At 40.3% G+C, this 23,084-nt stretch overlaps 1 protein-coding gene across 5 annotated transcripts in view; it reads right to left on the bottom strand.

Annotated features, from left to right (window-relative positions):
• INVS (inversin) overlaps positions 1 to 23,084 on the bottom strand; it is a 144,542-nt gene that overhangs the window by 27,802 nt on the left and 93,656 nt on the right. For all 5 annotated transcript variants that reach the window (XM_075560223.1, XM_075560221.1, XM_075560222.1 and 2 more), the window contains 4 exons: positions 17,551 to 17,722; positions 15,114 to 15,269; positions 13,817 to 14,046; positions 7,950 to 8,056 (listed from right to left, as the gene is read on the bottom strand). In XM_075560223.1, the coding sequence (XP_075416338.1) occupies positions 7,950 to 8,056; positions 13,817 to 14,046; positions 15,114 to 15,269; positions 17,551 to 17,722 (665 nt within the window). The remainder of the gene's footprint in view (positions 1 to 7,949; positions 8,057 to 13,816; positions 14,047 to 15,113; positions 15,270 to 17,550; positions 17,723 to 23,084) is intronic.

Genomic DNA, 23,084 nt, shown 5'->3' with positions numbered 1-23,084 from the left:
GAAAGTCAAAGGAAATAGAAGAAAGAGCTAGGATGCAAAGGTTATTTATAGAGGTGGAAATAAAGGCATGTACATATGCAAATATATTTATATATGAGGATGGGGAAATAGATCTATGTGCATATATTTATAGGTTTAGTATTAAGGTAGCAGAAGGACATTGGGCCTCCACGCAAGTACTCCCTCAATGCAAGAATACTTTCTTCTATTAAATTGGCATTCTATGATGCTCACCTTCCCGACACAACCGCTGAAGACAAATGGGTGAACAATCAAATGTGGTGAAGAAAGCTGATGGTGCCCGGCTATCAAAAGATATAGCGTCTGGGGTCTTAAAGGCTTGAAGGTAAGCAAGCAGCCATCTAACTTAGAAGCAACAAAGCTCACATGGAAGTAGCACACCAGCCTGTGAGATCATGAGGTATCGAAGGGATCAGTATCAGGCATCATCAGAACAAAAAATCGTACCATAGTGAATCGGGGGCGGGGAGTGCAGAGTGGAGACCTCAAGCTCATTTGTAGGCCACTGGACATCCCCTTACAGAAGGGTCTTGGGGAGGAAATGAGCCAATCAGGGTGCTTGCAATGTAGCAATGATGAAACATACAACTTTCCTCTAGTTCCTAAATGTTTCCTCCCCCACTCCATCATGATCCCAATTCTACCTTGCAAGTCTGGCTAGACCAGAGGATATACACTGGTACAAATAGGAACTGGAAACACAGGGAATCCAGGGAGGATGATCCCTTCAGGATCAGTGGTGTGAGTGGCAATACTGGGAGGGTAAAAGGAGGGTGGATTGGAAAGGGGAAACTGATTGCAAGGATCGACATATGACCTCCTCCCTGGGGGATGGACACCAGAACAGTGGATGAGGAGAGACATTGGACAGGGCAAGATATGACAAAATAGTCATTTAAAAATTATCAAGGGTTCACGAGGAAGGGGGAGCGGGGAGGGAGGGGGAAAATGAGGAGTTGATGCCAAGGGCTTACGTAGAGAACAAATATTTTGAGAATGATGAGGGCAATGAATGTACAAATGTGCTTTACACAATTGATGTATTTATGGATTGTGATAAGAGTTGTATGAGCCCCTAATAAAGTGATTTAAAAAGAGAGAAAAATGTGTTCATTTTCAGTCAAAATGGAAGAAATGAAAATGCAGACTAACTTAAGAGAGCACCTTTTACTGACTCTCACGCACTATGCTGGCCAGGGCTGGGGCCCGTAGACAGGCTCACTCCTCTGTCATTTTAACCTTCAGGGAGAATAACTTGGCGATATTTACCAAAATTGTTCATGCATATGCCCTGTGAATTAACCATTTCACTTACATTTACCCTAGAGATATACTTTCCTGTGTGAAATGCTGCAGGTGCAAAGCTGTTCATAGGACCGCAGTTCATTCCAGCAAATGGATAGAAACAGCCTCACCAGCAGCAACAGAGGACTTTAAAGAAGCAAAGGGCATCCATGGCATGACGGCATCCGCCCGAGGAAGTCATGACTACTGCATGTCCACAGACAGGAACACTCTCAGGATGCGACATGGAACTTAAGCCAGACTAACCAAGGTACCTAGCAGCAGCAAGCTCTATTCTATTTGCATAAAGGAGAATACACATGTAAGATTATCCCCGGGGCTCCATGTTAGAAAGCTTGCCTTCCATGAGGCTGGCGAGGCTCAATTCCTGGCCAATGCACCACATGCACAACCACCACCTCCATGTCAGCAGCTTCCATGCGCTCTGAGACCGAACAGGTTTCAGTGGAACTTCCAGACCAACATGGACTTGGAAGAGCGTCATGCCAATCTACTCTTGAAAATCAGCCGGTGCAAACCCAATGGACCCCATGGTTGAGTCCATAAACAGTCCCGGGGGTGCAGTGCCGGACAGCATTTTGGTCCTGTATGCATGGGGTCACCATGAATTGGGGTCTACAAGGCGGCAGTTAACAATGCTTAGCTATACAAATAGAGCACCACAAGTTGTCTCAGAAAACAGGCCACAGGGATGCCTCTGGGGAGAGAACTGGCTGTCTGAGAGGTAGGGAAGCGACAGACAGTTTAGTTTCGTTGAATTCTCTTTATGTCTTTCGAATTTTGTGTAATGCGCATACAGCACCTTTTTGATAGATATTATTTAGAAAAGACAGGCTTTGTTGTCATATAGTTTTGTATTTGAATCTCAATGTGGCTACTTTCTTGATGAAGAATTTTAAGCAAGTATCTTTAAAAAAATAAACCAAATAAATACATGGAAGAAAGTAACAATTATCCATATTTTCACTGTCAGCATCAGCCACTGTTAATATCTTGGCAGAAAGGCTTTTACTTTTTAAATACAAATAATTATTTTGTCAAAATGATATGTAATTTAAGAATTCAAACAATGCTTAAAAGCACGAAAATTAAAGTTAAAACAACAACAAAAACAAACACCTCCGAATCTGTCATCCAGAAATGGGTATCATTACTGTCACTTTTTAAACAACTTCCTTGATGTTTCTAAGCATCAGCTTCCCTCATCTGTAAAACACGATAATCCTTCACAGAGTTGGCGTGAGGAGAGAATAAAATAATACGTACCAAAGGATAGAGCATTCTGCCTCGCACAGAGCGGCAGTTCATAAAGGCATTATTACTGTCCCAGCACATACGTGATGTATGTCCTGTCATAAATATTATTTCCATCGTACCTAACTAGCACTCATGACCCCTTACTGGTGGCCACTGATGCCGCTTCCTCGCTGGCGACTGATGCTAACCCAACACCATCAGAGGTGGAAGGGGCTAAGAATCAGCTGATCAGTGAGGTGGAAAAACTCGTGATTCGATGAATACACAATTAGATACAGATTCATCCAGCGATTACAGAAAACAGCTAGCACCACCAAAAGACATAAAAGGCAGACATTTCCACTCCAAATGCTGAAATTATAGAAGCTCCATTTAGGACAGCCCAACCTGTTACTACTGCCTAGGGATAAGAAGACCTTAAGTAGAGTAGCTTATACTACAAACTTTAAAGTATTATTTAGAATTATTTAGTATTTTGTAAACTCAGGAGAAATTTCCCGCTTTTTTTGTTGTTGTTGTTGGTGATGTTTTTTTTTTTTAAAACGTTTTATTAGGGGCTCATACAACTCTTATCACAGTCCATACATATACATACATAAATTGTATAAAGCACATCCATACATTCCCCGCCCCAATCATTCTCAAAGCATTTGCTCTCCACTTAAGCCCTTTGCATCAGGTCCTCTTTTTTTTCCCCTCCTCCCTCCCCACTCCCCCCTCCCTCATGTGCCCTTTGTAATTTATACATCATTATTTTGTCATATCTTGCTCTATCCGGAGTCTCCCTTCCCCCCCTCTTCTCTGTCGTCCCTCTCCCAGGGAGGAGATCACAAGTGGATCCCTGTAATCAGTTCCCCCTTTCCAACCCACTCACCCTACGCTCTCCCAGCATCGCCCCTCACACCCTTGGTCCTGAAGGTATCGTCCACCCTGGATTCCATGTACCTCCAGCCCTCATATGTACCAGTGTACAACCTCTGCCCTATCCAGCCCTGCAAGGTAGAATTCGGATCATGGTAGTTGGGGGGAGGAAGCATCCAGGATCTGGGGGAAAGCTGTGCTCTTCATCGGTACTACCTTGCACCCTGACTTACCCATCTCCTCTCCTAAGCCCCTCTATGAGGGGATCTCCAGTGGCTAACACTTGGGCCTTGGGTCTCCACTCTGCACCTCCCCCTTCATTCAATGTAGTATATATATAAATATATATACACACACACACACACACATTCTTTTTTTTGCATGATGCCTTATACCTGGTCCCTTTGACACCTCGTGATCGCACTGGCTGGTGTGCTTCTTCCATGTGGGCTTTTTTGCTTCTGAGCTAGATGGCCGCTTGTTTATCTTCAAGCCTTTAAGACCCCAGACACTATCTCTTTCGATAGCCGGGCACCAACCGCTTTCTTCGCCACATTTGCTTATGCATCCATTTGTCTTCAGCGATCCTATCATGGAGGTGTGCAGCCAATGATATGATGATTTTTTTGTTCTTTGATGCCTGCTAACTGATCCCTTTGGGATCACTCGCTCACTCAGGCTGGTGTGTTCTTCCATGTGGGCTTTGTTGCTTCTGAGCTAGATGGCCGCTTGTTTATCTTCAAGCCTTTAAGACCCCAGTCACTATCTCTTTTGATAGCCGGGCACCATCAGCTTTCTTCACCACATTTACTTGTTCACCCACTTTGGCTTCAGCAGTTGTGTCGGGAGAGTGAGCATCATAGAGTACCAATTTAATAAACGAAAGTATTCATGCATTGAGGAAGTGCTTGAGTAGAGGCCCAAGGTCCTTCCACCACCTTAATATTAAACCTATAAATGTAGATAATTAGATCTATTTCCCCGTCCTCATATATATGTTTGCATGTACACGTCTTTGTCTAGACCTCCATAAATGTCCCTTGACTCCCAGCTCCTTCCTCCCTCTCCCTTGACTTTCCTCCTGCCCCACCACCATGCTCCGTCCCCACCTGGGCTACAGCTATACCTCTTCTCTACGCAACCTTACCCTTGATCGTTCCCCATCAGGCATGTCACTCCCCCCTCACTACCATTTTGGGTCCCATGTTGTTCCCTTGTCCCTGTGTTTATTAACACCACTTCCTTACCCTCCTCCCCCTCCCCCACCCGGATCTGTCTGTCCCCCCGGAACTGTCTGTCCTATTGTTTTTCCTCCAGATAGTTCATCCAGCCTGTCCTATTCAGACAGACCTATGGAGACACTAACATGCACGAAAACAAGACAGAGGAAAACAAAGCAACAGTATACAACCAGAGAATAAAACTACATAAACAAACCACTGACAAAGAACAAAACAAAACACTTCACAAAAGAAAGGCTTGTAGTTCGTTCAAGGATCGTTTGCTGGCCCTTAGGAGCGTTTTCCAGTCCAGTCTGTTGGGGCACAACGCCTTGGCCCCAAAGTCCACTTTCAGCATTCCCTGGGGACCTTGCCACTCCATTCCCCTGCTGTTCCACTGCATTCCCCCAGTGCTTTGCCTCGGTGTGGTGGGATCAGGTCAGGTGCAATTCCCACACTGTGTCTCCGGTGCCGTCCCCTGTATTGCCCTTAGTCACTGAGGGGCATCATGTCTCATAGTAGGGCCAGCCATGTTGTTCTCTCTGTGGACTGGCTGCTCTACTCAGGAACATCATCCTCACGGCCTCGTGGGCCTCCCCCTGCTTTTAACAACATATGCTGGAATGCCTTTCATGCGTACTTTTCTTGCTGGAAAAGATTAGCGAAATCTCGAAACCCCAGAATAGTAAAGCTAAATAGAATTTTTGTAACCATCTATCTACATATTCTCATCTTATAGATAAACATCTCCTGATCGGTTAAATGACACGCTCAAGGCTGCATAAACTAGCCATCTGCAGAGGCTAGGCGCGCACTAAGGTCTCATGACTCCCAGTTCAGTACTGTTTCTAACCACGCATCTTATCTCCCGGATATATGTTTTCGATAGAGTGCAGTGGTCTCTCAAATCAATGTGCTTTTTAAGCTTGAGCAGCTCTTTCTAAAGTTATTAGCATGTAGTGTCTTACATCTAGCATACAAGCAGTTCTACTGAAATATGGTTTATGAAACGTAAGGCCTAACTACACCTTTGCGTACGAATATCCCAAAAAGGAATAACATGGGACATAAGACCCCTTGAGAATGGGGACACGGGAGTCAGGAGACCCACGTGACCCTGGAGATTCTCTTACGTAACTTCCTGGTTTCTGTTTCCTCATCTATAAAAGATGAAAAGAAGAAAGAACTAGATCTCTTTCTGGATTGAATATTGCACTTTAAATATTTTTAATATAAGAAATTTCAAGCACAAACAAAAATAAAATCATAATAAATTTATTTACTGAGCATCCAAATCTAACAATTAGTAAGATGCTTGTCACCTTTGCTTCAACTAACCTGCTCTTTTCTATTTCTGCTAAAATGTTTCAAAGCAACTCCTAGAATTCCTATCACTTAATCTCCACATGCTTCAATATTCATTTATAAATAATATGGACAAAACATCAAGGTCATTAATGTGCCAACTCAATGAGCAAGAATTCCTTAGCAAAACATGAAGTCCATGATATATTTAAAAGTTTTAAAATTTCCCCCAAATGTCCTTTCTTCACAGTTTGGTTTATTAAAATCAGGATTCTCATTCCATTTTTGATTCAAGGAGACACACTCAAAAATCCAGTAATGTTTTATAATTGAAGTCTACACCCAGTGTTTAAGTCTAGACCTTCCTATTTAACTGACCACATTGTGATGATTACTTCTGAATCTATCTTCAGCCAAGTTCAATTCAGAAACATTCAAGTGCTCTGAATATTCCCATCAATGTCGGAGTGTGACTGTCAGATAGCTATTGACCGAAAGTCAGCAGTGGTTGGCAAAAATCATGTCTATGCAGTGCACATCAAGTGCTTAGTGTCAATGCATGAGGAGTAAAAATTAGCACTACGTTGATGGTAACCAGCCAAGATACAATGTAGATAAAGACAAGAGACAAGATACAATTGGACTTGCCAGTGGGGAATGGTCTGACGGGATGAGTAGAATGCCTAAACTGGAATGTCAATAAAGATAAAAGGCAGTGCCCAGTTCTGACATTTGTACATCAAAGTGCATTGTTGATGAGACATTAAAGGAGACTGGGATATTGTCATAGTCTCCCTTTTATCTGTACATTGGCAAGTACAGTTAGGAAGACTTTTCCTTGGGCTTTTTGGTCTGTAATTAATATATGCTTACTCCAGGAGGCAGTAAGTACTTTAATTCATGTGGTTACTTAGGTCTGAACTTCAAGACTGAGTGTATAAGTGGAAAACTGAACTACAAGGAATATATATATTTATACATATGAATATATATTTTTATCAGTCGCTTACAAAAATAATTCCGAAAAAGCAGCCAGAGAGTAACTATTGCTAAAGAATGAATTGTGTATAGAAATAAACCATCACTAATTCTTGGGATTTTTAGTCTTCTCCCACCTCCCCAAGGCTTCAAAGGGTGCCGTCTTCAGCTCTGGCACACATCTGCTTCAATGTCAAAAGCTCAGCCTTGAGGATTTTCCTTGGCTTTCTGGCTTCCCTGGATATCCACATCCCTAAATCTTTAAGTCTTCTTTGTTATTCAGTTGTCAGAATATAATAGAGTGGGGTTCTCCTGCAATCGCTCAAGTGGTTTTAGCTTGCTTTATCTTATTCTGCAGGCGCCCTAAGAATTCCACTAGTACTTACTAAGCCCTTCTATCTCGCAAAACATTGTGAGAAATACAGAAATGCCATCCTCTGAAATGCTCTTCTTTTTAAAAAACAATATCTATCTATGTATTTATTTTTGAAATTCTATTCTTATGGGGAAGATCAATTGCATAAAACAGTAAGACAAAGAGACATGTGCTAAGTGGTATAAAAATACACAAACTGTACGGGAGAACAGATACACGACCACAAGCTCAGGACAGTCTTGCTAGAGGTGCCTGCATTGAAATGATGGCACGGCACAAGTAACAATGAGATAGTGGTTCAGGTAGCCAGGTCAGTGGAAGTCTAGATAATCGGGACGACTACAGGCTTAGGTAGCCGTAGTCAGAAAAAGGCTTTCTAATTTCTTCACCTGTAGAATGTAAGCTTGCCCTAGGTAGCAAGTAAAAATTTTAATAGCTATAACAGTTAATGATTCTAAGTCAATATTGGATATTGCTTTTACTCTTCTAGTTCAAGACTTCTTAGTATCATGTTTCCTTATGAGTGTACATATTCTTTCCGAAAGAATGTCTAAACTTGCGATTTTTGAACCTGGCAGAAAAGATGTGAGAGGAGCAGCAGGACACCCTTTTGACAGGTAGCTTACCTCTCTTCACTATTCTCCATCTGATTAGGGAAAGCAGCGAAGTCCAGGAGTAGCTTAATGGCATCAAGGTAGCCATTGTCACAAGACCAGTGCAAGGCTGTTCTTCCCTAGGAGCAATGAGGACAATCAAGTGAATCCGGAGCGTGCCTATTTAGACATGTTAATAACTTTGATAACTAAAACAAACAAGCAAATAATTCTCTCTCAAACGGTTTCATTAGAAATAGATCTATGTGCATATATTTATAGGTTTAGTATTAAGGTAGCAGAAGGACATTGGGCCTCCACGCAAGTACTCCCTCAATGCAAGAATACTTTCTTCTATTAAATTGGCATTCTATGATGCTCACCTTCCCGACACAACCGCTGAAGACAAAGAGGGTGAACAATCAAATGTGGTGAAGAAAGCTGATGGTGCCCGGCTATCAAAAGAGATAGTGACTGGGGTCTTAAAGGCTTGAAGATAAACAAGCGGCCATCTAGCTCAGAAGCAACAAAGTCCACATGGAAGAACACACCAGCCTGTGTGATCGAGTGGTCCCGAAGGGATCAGTTACCAGGCATCAAAGAACAAAAAATCATATCATTGACTGCACACCTCCATGATAGGATCGCTGAAGACAAATGGGTGCACAAGCAAATGTGGTGAAGAAAGCTGATGGTGCCCGGCTATCAAAAGAGATAGTGTCTGGGGTCTTAAAGGCTTGAAGGTGAACAAGCGGCCATCTCGCTCAGAAGCAAATAAGCCCACATGGAAGAAGCACACCGGCCAGTGCGATCACGAGGTACCCAAGGGACCAGATATAAGGCATCATGCAAAAAAAAAAAGATATAAGTGTGTGTATGTATGTGTATATATGTGTATATGTATATATGTATGTGTATATATATATCATATTAAATAAAGGGGGAAGTGCAGAGTGGAGACCCAAGGCTCAAGTGTCGGCCAACGGAGATCCCCTCATAGAGGGGTTTAGGAGAGGAGATGGGTTAATTAGGGTGTGAGGTAGTATCGATGAAGAACACAGCTTTCCCCCAGATCCTGGATGCTTCCTCCCCCCAACTACCATGATCCGAATTCTACCTTGCAGGGCTGGATAGGACAGAGGCTGTACACTGGTACATATGAGGGTTGGAGGTACAGGGAATCCAGGGTGGATGATACCTTCAGGACCAAGGGTGTGAGGGACGATGCTGGGAGAGTGGAGGGTGAGTGGGTTGGAAAGGGGGAACTGATTACAAGGATCCACATGTGACCTCTTCCCTGGGAGAGGGACAGCAGAGAAGGGGGGAAGGGAGACTCCGGATAGGGCAAGATATGACAAAATAACGAGGTATAAATTACCAAGGGCATATGAGGGAGGGGGGAAAGGGGAGGGAGGGGGGAAAAAAAAAAGAGGACCTGATGCAAGGGGCTTAAGTGGAGAGCAAATGCCTTGAGAATGATTGGGGCAGGGAATGTATGGATGTGCTTTATACAATTGATGTATGTATATGTATGGATTGTGGTAAGAGTTGTTTGAGTCCCTAATAAAATGTAAAAGAAGAAAAGAGAAAAAAAATGATTAGGGCAAAGACTGTACAGATGTGCTTTATACAATTGATGTATGTATATGTATGAACTGTGAAAAGAATTGTATCAGCCCCAATAAATTGTTAAAATAAAAAAAAATTAAAAAAAAAAACAAACAAAAAAGTAAAAACATATTAAGTATACCATGGGGGGGAAGGGGAGGAATGTATAATATTATTATAACCAAGTGATCAAAATCAATATTATCTTAAAGAACAGATAATGTGAAAATTATTCAATATTACTTATATAATATTAAAAAATGTAAAACCTATATTTAAGTAAGAGGACACAGAGGGGAAAGCCCAAATTAAATAATATCCTATAAAATATGCAACTTACATTTAAAAATAATTTCAATGTCAGGAAAGCTAACAGACTAGGCAAGAAGCATTGCTAGTTACAAAGAGGATACATTCATTACATTAAGGAATCCAAGAGGAAAATATCACAATCCTGAATCTGTGTGCACCTAATAACCTACCCCTAATATACCAGGGGCCTTCAAAGTGTTCATGGAAAAATCCCATTATCTTTCCATTTTACTTATTCCATTAACTTTTACAAACCCTCTCTCATGTAAACGTGACAAGACTAGAAGGGGAGAAAGCTACATCCACAATCATCACTGGAGATTCTAATTCGTCTTCTACAATAGTTGACAGCCAAAGAGACAAGAGAATGTGTAGCGATAGACTGCTTGACTAACACAGCAAACATTACCTAAGTGACATCTCTACAACACTGCACTCCGGGAGAACCCCATTAGCCTTCTTTCTGAGGGTTGTTCTTGGGAGCCATTGCCCTTAACATAGAGATCAATACCCTAGGCTTTCCTGAGCTAAAACCAACGGTTATGAGCCATTTTGAATAAGAAAATCATACAGTTTACTATTCTGGGAATGACACAACCAAGAGGAATGGCCTTGAATTCATTGTTAAAAAGGACATTGCAAGATCTGTCTTGAAGGACAATGCTCTCTGTGATAGGATTATATCTACGCGCCTTCAAGGAAATCCAATCAATAAAACTATTATTCAAATTTACTCACTGGCCACTAAAGCCAGTGATGCAGAAATTGAAGAATTCTACTAATGTCTTCAGTCTGAAATTCATCAACATGCAATTAAGATACATGGATAATTATTGGTGATTGGAAACAAGAAGAAGCAAGAGCCATTGGAAAGTACAGTCTTGGTGACAGAAATAGAACTGGAGCTCGCATGGTAGTATTTTGAAAGACCGATGACTTGTTCATAGAAAATACCTTCCTTCAACAATCCAAATGGCACAGACTGCTTCAGATGGAAGACACAGAGGCCAAGGTAACTACATCTTTAGGAAGAGATGATGGAGAAGCTCAAGATCAGCAGCTAAAACCAGGCAGCAGGCTGACTGTGGAGCAGAGCACCAAGTGCTCACATGTAAGTACAGATTGACTGAAGAAAGTGAAAACAATTTCACAAGAGCCAAAATATGATCTTGAGTCTATCCCGTCTGGATTTCAAGAACAGATTTGTTGCTGAACACTAATGAGAAAAGACCTGAGGAGGAGTAGGAAGCCACCAGGAACATCATTCATGAAGAAAGCAAGTCGCTTAAAAAGACAGGAAAAAACAAAAGATTAAAGTGGATGTCAGAAGAGAGTTTGAAACTTTTGAGAATTTCTCAATTGTGAGTTCCTGTGGCCACTGCAATAAATGATCAAACGCAGCTGAAAGTTGAGAGTGCTCCAGGGACAAAGCGGTTGGTGTCAGAGGTTTTCTGTGGCAGTCAGGGTTTGTGGCAGTCAGCCTTGGGACCAAGAGGAAGTCAGATGTGGCCCCCATGCCATTTTTTCCCATTAGAAACAGTAGCAAGAGGAGACACTAATAGAATAGATAACAAACTTAAACTGTGGAAAATCAACAAAGATAGTTCCTCAAAAAACTGAATATGTAAGATGGAGAATAAAACAAGAAGAAAAATGCCTTATCAACATGTTTAATAAATAAGAGGGAACTACTACAGACCCTATCAAAATAAAAAGGTGATTCATGAGTGCGCTTCTAAAAATGAAATTAAAAGATAATAAAGTACTGCAAACTTTTTGAACCTCCCTTGTATGAATAACTTTATGCCAATACATTTGGTATTTTGAATAAAATAGAGAAATTCTTAAACCACCAACATCTAAATATATGTTACCAAAACTGAAAGGAAAATAATTAGAAATTATAAATAGGCTTATAAGTATGTATGGAACTAATAATTTTTGTATAAAGAAATTCCTAAGGCCATATTTTAGAAAAATCATGGAGTTCTTCCAAACACTTAAGAAAAAATGACACCAATCTTATACAAATTCTGCTAGAGAACAGAAAATTAAGAACTACTTCTTAACATTTTTTAAAAAGTCAGCATAAACTTGTTGCCAAAACCTGTTAAGTACAATACAGGAAAGAGAAATGAGAAGTTACTCTCTTCCATGAATAGAGATGGGAAAATCTTAAGCAAAACACTTTCCAAGGAAAATTATCAGTGCATGAAAACCTGATTCATCATAACGGGGCTTATTCCAGGGACCCAGAGATGACTCGAGATCTGAAAAATCAATTCATGCAATTCACCGATTAATAGAGAAAAAAAGAGGAAAACAATATGACCATATTGGTAGATATGAAATAGCATCTGGCAAAAATGAAACACCTACATTGAAAAAATCGACAACTATAAACTCTTAACAGCTAGAAATCTAAAGGAAGTAATACCAAACATAACACTGAATGATGAAACAATGAATTAAAGATGCTAGCTATCATCAATTCTGTTCAACACTGCATTGTAGCTCCCAGCTAGGGCAACAAAACGAAGCAAAGAAACAAAAGCGTAAGAATTAGAAAGGAATAATATGAAAAGGTCATTATTCACAAATGGCATATAGATGGTTCAACAGAAGTTTTTAGCACTGGAGGATGACAACATATTGTGTATGAAAAAAAAACCTTCCAACCCGGTGAAATACATAAAAGCCTGGTGTGCACCTGGTTTGCTTTCAGCTACTAACCGACAGTTGCGGGTCTAACCCACCCAGCACGGCTGTGGCTGAAAAGCCTGGTAGATATGCCAAGTTTACAGCCGAGAGAGCCCTACGCAGCTTAGCGCTGCTCCACAGCAGAGGGGTTGCCGGGAGTTAGAATTGACTTGATGGCAATAGGTTTGGTTTATACATTATAAAAGGGGAGGGAAATGAGGAGCTTGATGCCAGGGGCTTAAGTGGAGAGCAAATGTTTAGAGAATGATGAGGGTAACGAATGTACAAATGTGCTTTATATAATTGATGTATGCATGGATTGTGATAAAAGTTGTAAGAGCCCCCAATAAAATGATTTTTAAAAAAGATTTATCCTAATTCTCTGAGAACAAGAACCACATCTTTTAAATTATGCTAAAATTCTTAATATTACAATAGCAACCCCAAAAAAGGCCCAGATTGAGAGAAAATAACATATTTCTACATAGGTAGGGGAAGTACACATTAATCCACATGTTTTATAAATCAATTCAGTAGCCTAATCATATTCATAAAGAGCCCTTGTGGCATTAAGCCCACCAGCTACACCATGAGTGAAAGCTGAGACTTCGTGTCCCCATAAAGAGTTACAGCTCAGAAACCCACAGGAGCAGTTCTACTCTGTCCTACAGCGTCTCAGATCAATTTAATGGTAACATAATCATATTCAATAATCTATGGAGCTAATACCTCCCAAAGCTACCTGGATAAAGAGGATTAATGTAACATTCGTAATAATAATAAAGCATTAAAATAGGAAGTTTCTTAATTCTAAATAATTGAGTTAAAGGCATAGTTTGCATCCTAACTCAACTTAGTAAATATAACCTTACCTCTTAGAGCTTTGGAACATGAAGTATTCATATTCATAAAAAGTGATATACCAAGATGGAAAAATGCTGATGATGATTTTAAGTGGACAAAACATGTTTGTAATATTACATTTACATAGATATGTCATTTTGACACATATATATGCCTGTGTATATATTGCGCATTTAATAAAAGTTATAAAATGTAAAATAAAATAATTCCCATTCTGTTTTACAGTTAACATTAAATTATATTTGGACACAGTAAAATACTGGAGGAGATCACAGACAAATAAAAATCATTTATGACTAACAGATGAACTTCTAGGTGGCCATTTAAGTAAACTACCATTTTACAACAAAGAAGAATGAAATATTCTAAACATCCTGAGAAAGCATATTTGAATGGAAAAGACCTGGGCTCCCTACCTGTTTGTCTTGGATGTTAGGGTCTGCATTGTTCTCCATGAGCACGGCCATACAGTTGATATAGCCTCCGTGTGCCGCACACTGCAGAGGGGTTCTCCCTGCATCATCTTGCACATTGGGATTGATCTTATTTTCTATAAGTATCTGGCAAACATCAGCATTGCCTCCCAGTGCTGCCCAATGTAGAAGAGAATGTCCGTCTTGGTCAACTAGATCTACCCTTGCTCCACCTGGAAGAGCAAAGATATAATGAAAATATCCAATGTATACAACAGTTATAAAAAGTTAAACAGGTTTACCAGCAATTCCACTTCCGGGTATAACATACCCACAAATAATGGAAAATAGAGACTTAAACAAATATTAGTATGCAAATCAGTGAAGCAATATTCATAATAGCCAAAATGTGGAAACAGATGACTGGATCATCACAACGTGGTACATACACACAATAGAATATTATTCAGTCACAAAGAGGAAGAAAATTCCAATACAAATTACAACATGGACGAACATCATGCTGAGTGAAATAACTTAGAAAAACAAGAACAAGGATCGCATGATTTCAGTGATGTGAATTATCCAGAGTATGGCCTCTATTAGAGGGAGAAAGTAGAACAGAGGTACCATGGACTGAGGGAGAAGTCGAAAGGGGAAGGAAAAGTGGAGATTATTGCTGCAGAGGCACAGAGTTTCTGTTTGGGTTGAAGGAAATTGATAGTAGTGATGGCTGTACAACATTGTGAACATATGTAAGACCACTGAATCATACATTTAAAAAAGATTAAAAGGACAAATGTAATGGTGTATACATCCCCCCCCAAATCTCAAAACATGGAGATAAGAGGAAAAATGTGTAAGCATGTGATGGTGCAGCGCTTTCGCGTTGGTTTGGACTCACAGTGCTCCCGTGCACAGCAGAGTAAGAAGGGCCTGGTCTCGCGCCGTCTCGTTACTGTATGTTTGAACCCCTGGTGGCTGCCATTGTGTCAACACAACCTACCCTTTTAGCAAAAAGCTTCCACATATGTTAGCCTTTTGGACTTTTATAGTAAGTCTCTGAGTTACTCAGGATCTGAATTATTCTCCTTTCATATAAAAAAACAAACTGAGGGTCAGGAACAAGAGGGGAATTTTCCAAAATCAAACAACCATCAGGAGAGGAAGCTAAGAGTAGAACCACTATTTCCTGAAGCTCAGTGGCGTGCTGGCCGGCTCTGTAAGCTTTCTATTACACTAAGCTTGAAGAAAGCTTACAGTTTGACAGTGCCTTCTTAGGAGCCCTCTTAGAGCCAACCTTTAATGAGTGTCTGAATCACGTCTTTGTGGCCCATCTCGCAGGCTCGGAAGAGCGGCGTCTGCTTCATGGCATCGGTAGCGTCTGCTTGAGCGTTGTTTTCCAGTAACAACTTCACAGTGCTGACGCGGCCAGAAAGGGCAGCAGCGTGCAAAGCTACAAAGGAACAAAAGACATATTATGTAATAACAAATCTGCCCTTTTTTGGTTTATTGTTTCCTCATTGACTTCCTCCACTTTTAAAAGAACCTAGTTATTGTAAATTAGGAGAAGATTTACAGAGAAGAGCATCACTTTTATATTCAACAATTTTTACATATTTTGTTTCAACTCACACATCGCAATCGCTCAATGTACCATCTCTCGTTCCACTTCCTCCCCGGGTTTTCTGTTCCCATTTCTCCTTCTAACCTACTGAACTTTGAACTTTGTCCTTGGGTAAATGCTGCCTTTGGCTTGTTTCTTGATTCTAACATCGGAATGAGTGCAGCTTCACGACGGAAGGGTGGCTGGGGGCCATAGTCCTGGGTCCCCACATTAGGACCTGCTTCCTTCTTTGTTTTAAAGAGAACTTTTACGAAGTCCTACGTGTTCCCTATTATTTGCAATCTAATCTTCAGGTTTCTCTGCTTTATTTTTTATAGATTTCTAATTTCCTTCCCACTCACATGTGCCATTCTTCCTTTCTTATCTCCCTGTTTTCTTTTTGGTCTGAAATGGAACCCTCTTCTCAGTTACTAGTTTATCTCTTCCTCCTTCTAAGAAAGGAAGGGAAAAAACAACAGCAAAGAAAAATGAGTTAAACTGTGCAGGCTACTCAGCCCACCATTCCACCAATAAGCAGACATGACATCAGAACCGGCAATCTACTGAGGTTCCTTCAGTTCGCTATCTGTGCTATTTGTTTGTGCTTTGTGGAATTCACATAGGTGTACCTTGATGCAGAGAGTGCATGCTTTTCATACAATTTTGCTTCAAACTACTTCTTTAAAGTGCAATTTATTTCCCCATTGAAGGAAAAACTGAGAGATGGAATGCGGTCTTCTCTCTGGTCCTGTCCTAAGGGACTTCAAAAGTAAGTGGTTTTCACGTTACACAGGCCCCCATTGTTGCTGTTAGGTGCCACTGAGTTGCGTCTAGACGCCTAGAGACGTCGTGTGACGGAGCACCATGGCCCCATCACTGCTTAGGTTGAACTTGCCAGGGTAACAGTGGAGACTGGGGCCCGCTGTTTCTAAGGAGTATGACTCCACAATACCTAGAAGATCCATAGGCCAACTTGGTTAAAAAGATGCAGATTCCTGGGAATTTGTTGAGAACCTTTTATCAATGCTCTGAACTCAGCAGGGAATAAAACCAATAGAATTTCTGGTCTCAACTCTAATCCTGGTACACACTAGAAAAATATCTTTCGTCAAAAGGATGCAAATATCCTCACCAAAAATTTTATTAAAATACATGAAAAAGTTCAACTAAAGGCAAGACTAGTGATAGAGTGAACAGCTTCAGACTAATGGAAGCTTGTGTCCTACATGTCTGCACTATAATCATTAAGAAGCTTAAGGCCTGATAATGAAATACTTTTAAAGTTCATTCCTTTATCATAAAATTGGTATCGCCAAAAAACTCTTTTTAATTATTTAGATTGTGTGGTAGTCTAGGAATAAGGAGGAACATTATTAGCTATAGCAATGCCTGCCTTCACCAATACAGTATCAATAGTTTTGGAAGCCGAAAAGATCTTCGAATGGACAATGCACTCAGAGCAAAAATATATTTCTACCAAAGAAGAGGCAGAAGAGAAGCAAGGAGGAAAGAAAGAAAGTTGAGGGGCACTGTGCTGCTGTGGCAGTTCTGGTTCTCTTTCTGGTTTGTCCTGGGGACACACACAGTCCATGGGATGAGATCGCCAATGGCAGTGAATGTTAAAAAAAAGCTCACCCCTATTATTAACCAACACACAGTAACAGATCTATTTTATTAGGAAAAGAGATCAAAAGAAGCTTCTAGTAAACATTTGGATGCAAAAGTGACTTGGAATTTTGGAGCTTCTAGAGGCACACAAGGTTACCTCTAAAATGGGAGAGCCATAATTAAACATAATAAAAACTACAGAACATGGTTCCAAAGTAAGTTTTACATTATTTTCACAGATAAATGATCACAAGTTTTCTCACAGTTATGTTCAAGTTTTAAACCAAATGCTACACTTCTCCTGGTGGAAATAAGTGCTAACTTTATCCATAAGACTTGGACAAAATAAAGTCTTTGGAGGGATTCTGACAAACTTAAATTTACAAAGTGAAGATGAAAGTCAAACAATATTAGATTAGAAATAATTATTTCAAGTCACTTTTTTTTTTACAGGTTTTACTATACTCTCTCTATACTTTGGAATATAACTGGAAGCCAATCGGATATTCCTACCGATTCTTACCTGTGCCTCCGTATGTGTCTGCCATGTCAATGTCCATGTCGGATTTCAAGCTCAGCATAGCCTGCAGGACGTCGTTGCTGCCTTTCCCAGCAGCCCACATAAAGGGTGTTCTTCCTTCAAGGTCGGGATCGTCTTTCACTGAAGGGTGTTTTAGAAACACTTTAACTGTTTCCTGTAAGAAAATCTCATTTAAATAATTTATATAAAAGAATTAAGACACAATTACATGTCACTTCCTTTTAGAAGCATTTTTTCCCTAGTGTGAATCAAAATAAACACTTCTATAGAAAATAACTATTAAATATAATAATTGAAAATAGCAATCCTTTGGCCTCCTATATTAGCTTCAAAACATAGCCCAACTCCCTCATTAAACATCATTAAAATTGAGAATGATCATCTAAATTGGATTGAAAATCACGCAGGTCATTGTTAAAGAGATGAAGTGACAGTTAAAATGCTCAAGGATTATTTAGCATCCTGACCAAAATTAGAATGTAGGTTTTCTTGGACCCTTTACACGAAGAAGTCATATATTCAGTCATACTTGATGCTTAAATAAATCTATTTTTTATATCCTTTCAATGAGTGCTTTGTTGCTATCATTTTAAAAATGGGAAAAAAGAAAAAAAGGATAATGCATTTATTGAACGATGATCATTACTGAGAAATACAATGTCCAATTCACTTCAGCAAATATTTATTAAATGCGGGTGCATAAGCAAATGTGAAGAAAGCTGAAGGTGCCCGGCTATCAAAAGATATAGCGTCTGGGGTCTTAAAGGCTTGAAGATAAACAAGCGACCATCTAGCTGAGAAACAACAAAGCCCACATGGAAGAAGCACACCAGCCTGTGTGATCACGAGGTATTGAGGGGATCAGTTATAAGGTATTAAAGACCAAAAAAATCATAGCATTGTGAATGAGGGGGAGGACACAAGCCAGTGTAGCAATGATGAAACAAACAACTTTCCTCTAGTTCTTGAATGTTTTCCACTCCCCCCCCCACTATCATGATCTAAATGCTACCTTACAAATCCAGCTGGACTGGAGGATGTACACTGGTACAGATAGGAACTGGAAACACAGGGAATCCAGGACAGATGAAGCCCTTAGGACCAGTGGTAAGAGTGGCAATACCAAGAGGGTGGAGGGAAGGTGAGGGAGAAAGGGGGAACAGATTACAAGGATCTACATATACCCTCCTCCCTGGGGGATGGACAATGGAGAAGTGAGTGAAGGGAGATGTCAGACAGTGTAAGATATGACAAAATAATAATAATTTATAAATTATCAGGGTTCATGGGGGAGGGATGAGAAAAATGAGGAGCTGATACCAAGGGTTCAAGTAGAAAGCAAATGTTTTGAGAATGATGGCAACAAATGTACAAAAGTGCTTGACACAATGGATGTGTGTAGATTGTGATGAGAGTTGAACAAGCCCTCAATAAAATGATTTAATTATTAAAATAATATATTTATTCAGCATTTTCCATAGCCAAGATCCTTCTCCAGTGTACAATTATTACATTATGACAATTATCAAGGGATATAAAAATTAAGATGATGTTTTTAGGGGGGTTATGGAGACCTCTTAATTTTTATTTTTTATAACAGTGGTCAATTTGACAAGTTGCACTCATACAATATATTTCCTTTTGTATGATAGTGTATTTTTAATTAAATAATTTTATTGGGGTCTCGTACATCTCTTATCACAATCCATACATTCATCCATTGTGTCAAGCACATTTGTACATATGTTGCCATCATCATTTTCAAAGCATTTTCTTTCTACTTGAGCCCTTGATATCAGCTCCTAAAGATGATAATTTTAATGTGGATTATTGATGGTTTTTTAACATGCCTCTTTCCTCTGGGTCTTAACAACTTTTAGGACAATAGCAGAAATGTTTGCTTGAGTGGAAGCAGAATCATTTCAAGAAGAAAAACACATTTTTGGAGAGTAGTCAAAAATACACAGAATGTTGATTCCAAATATTTGAGAGCGAGCAGAAATGCAAAGACATTTAATTTTTACTGTACTGGCACCCTTTCATTAAGCAGGCTAGAGCCTGACCACTGAGCCCCCAGTGCTCCTTCTTGGCGACTGGAAGTCACTGATAGTCAGAAAGCTGAATCAGTGTAGACATTATCACGTTGCTGGGTGGACTGAGTGACATAATGATTGAAAATTTGATTTGTAAAATACAAAGGATTCTAGGAAAGAAGTATTACAAACACTTGATATTTTAATAAATATTAATAATTATTTTTCTTTCTCAGAAGTGTAATATTCATACTTATTAGTATCAGTAATAACAAAATAATACATTCTACTTCTTGAATATTTGTTCTCTGCCATGGTCCAACCTAGGCGTGTGCCATACATTTGCTTTACTCTCTACAATAATCCTGGAAGAAAGGGTAGAAGTATCTTTACTTTACATCTGAAAAAGCTAAGACTGAGTATCCCATGCTCATGGATTGGAGGACTTATTATAGTAAAGATGTCAGTTCTGCCCAAGGCACTATATAAGTTTAATGCTATCCTGATACAAATACCATCATCCTCCAAAGAATTGGAAAAACTGATTACCAACTTCACATGGCAAGAGAAGAAACCCAAAATAAGGAGAGAAATCCTCAAGAAGAAGGACAAAGTGGGAGAGCTTGCACTACCTAACTTTAGCACCTATTATACAGCCACAGTGGTCAAAATAGTGTGGTATTGGTATGACACTCAGACCAATGGAAAAGAACTGAAAAACCCAGAAAAAAATCATTATCATACAGACAACTGATCTTTGATAAGGGTCCAAAAAATATCAAATGGGAAGTAGATGCCCTCTTCAACAAGTGGTGTTGGAAAAAAGGGATATCAACCTGCAGAAAAATGAAGACCCTTACCTCACTCCATGCACAAGGATGAACTCAAGGTGGATCACAGACCTCAAGGTAAAACCCCAAACTATCAGAGCCAGTAATGAGGGAATTGGGACCAACCTGAGAACTTTGGCACAGGGAATACACAGGCTATCAGGAATAGGGAGGAAACAAACACCGAGGAGGCACAAATCGACAAATGGGATATACTGAAGATAAAACATGTGTGTTCATTGAAAGAATGCACCAAGAGAGCAATAAGAGAGCCCACGGACTGGGAAAACATCTTTAGCAATGACACATCAGACAAAGGCTTTAGTACTAAAATCTACAATACTTTATAAGCTTACAATAACAAAAAAACGAACTGCCCACTGAGGAGGTAGCAAAGGACCTGAACAGAAGTTTCACAGGGGCAGAAATCCGAATGGCTAATAAACATATAAGAAAATGTTCCCTATATTTAGTCATGAGAAAAATGCAAATGAAAACAACTATGAGATGCCACCTAGCACCCTCAAAGATAGCCCAATTAAAAAAATCAGAAAGTAACAAGTGTTGGAGGGGCTGTAGTGAGATAGGAACTCTTGTCCACTGCTAGTGGACCTGTAGGTATGAACAGCAACTATAGAAATCAATTTGGTGATATCTAAAACTGATGAAATCAAGCTTCCATATGACCCAGAAATCCCCCTTCTAGGCATATACCGAGAAGAGGCAAGAAACAAACCACGGCCAGACATCTGTGCTCCAATGTTCATCGTGGCACAGTTCACAACTGCAAGGAGTTAGAAACAATCCAAATTCCATCAGCAGAGGAATGGATCAAAAAACTGTGGTACAAAAAACAAAAACAAAAAACTGTGGTACATCCATACAATGGAGTCCCATGGATCCCTAAAAAGCAGCAATGAATGCAGGAAGCACATCGCCGCATAGGAAGAATGGGAGGAAATCATGCTAAGCAAAGTAAGCCAAGCACAAAAGGGCAAGTACAACATGTATCCACTGAGGTAAGCTATAAAAACGGGGTATAGGTGAAAAGCTACTACATACATACATTCCTGGGGTGACATCCAGGCACTATGGCAGGGACCCAACCCAATCCAGGGACACATATGGGAGTCAACTAAATAGGAGGGGGAAAGAAAGAAGAAAAATAGAAAAGACATAGGTAGTGGGGGAACAGGGCACTAAGCCACCCAAGGGGAGGGTATTGTTTATATCTCCACAGGAGAGGGAGAGAGAGACTAGGCTTCAACCCGAAGTGCCAAGATGTGAATATAACATACTGGCATGTACCAGGGAACCAATAGAGAGGTCTGTGGGGCTGACCCTAATACAATCTATGGGGACCTTCCCCCCCTCCACTGACCCCTCAAGAAGAATGCACTTAAGAGGACAGCACTGAAGCTACAGCTTGGGGAGAGGGGCATATCTGATTAGAGCACACATGAGACACAAAGAGGGATGGAGAGGGAGGGGATCCCATCCTGGTCCACCAAGCCCTGAGGATGATATTCCTGCTCAGATCTGGCAATGCACAGAGTGGACCATAGGGCTGGCCCCACCATGAGACACGACGTTGCTCAGTGAACCACAGCGTTACGGGGGACAACACTGCAGACACAGTATGGGAACTGTGCCTAATTTGACCCCATCACAATGGGGCAAAACACTAAGGGCATGCAACAGAGCAGTAAGGGGAGTAAAGTGATGAAATCCCCAGGGAATACCAAAAATAGACATTGGAGACAGGGTGGCACCCCATCAGACTTGACTGGAAAACACTCCTAAAGGCCAACAGACTTGGAACTATTTATAGGCTTTTCCATTTTTGTCAGTGGCTTTCTTTTTGTAGTTGCTATTTTGTTTTAGTTTGTTGTTGCTATTATTTTGTTGGTTTTGACTTCCTTTGTCTTGTTAGGCTTTGCCTGGTTTTTGTGTTTATTAATGTCTCTGCATGTCTTTCTAGATAAGAAAGGTGGGATAAACAATTTGGAGACAAAAAGAATGGGACAGATGGTTCCGGGAGGCATATGGGAGAAAGAGAGGTGGGAGAAAGGAAGCGGGGTGGGGAACCAACCCAGGGACAAGGGAACAACGAGTGAACTAAAATCAATGGAGAGATGGGCGTAGGATTAAGCCTAGTGGGGCTTAATCAAGGGTAATGTAGCAGCAAGGAATTACTAAACCTGAATGAAGGCCGAACATGATGGTGGGACAAGAGGAAAGCAAAAGCAAAGGGAGGAAAGAACCAGGAGGCAAAGGACATTTATAGAGGTCTAAATACAGGTATGTACATATGTACATATATAGTTATATGTAATGAGAAGGGAATAGATCTATGTACTTATATCTATATGTAAAGAATTAAGGTTGTAGATGGACATTTGGTCTCAACTCAGGTACTCCCCAACACAAGAAAACTTTGTTCTAAAAATCCGGCATTCTGTGATGCTCACCTTCCTGATATGATCACTGAAGACAAAATGGGTACATAAGTAAATGTGGTACAAAAAGGTGATGGTGCCTGGTCTTAAAAAAATATAGCATTTGGGATCTTAAAGGCTTGAAAATAACAAGTGGTCATCTACCTAATTGAGAAGAAACAAAGCCCACATGGAAGAAGCACACTAGCCTGTGT

Source organism: Tenrec ecaudatus, chromosome 10 (genome assembly GCF_050624435.1).
Source record: "Tenrec ecaudatus isolate mTenEca1 chromosome 10, mTenEca1.hap1, whole genome shotgun sequence".
NCBI lineage: Eukaryota > Metazoa > Chordata > Mammalia > Afrosoricida > Tenrecidae > Tenrec > Tenrec ecaudatus.
The sequence above is the reverse complement of the archived record's forward strand: the minus strand, read 5'-3'. Positions and strand labels throughout refer to the sequence as shown.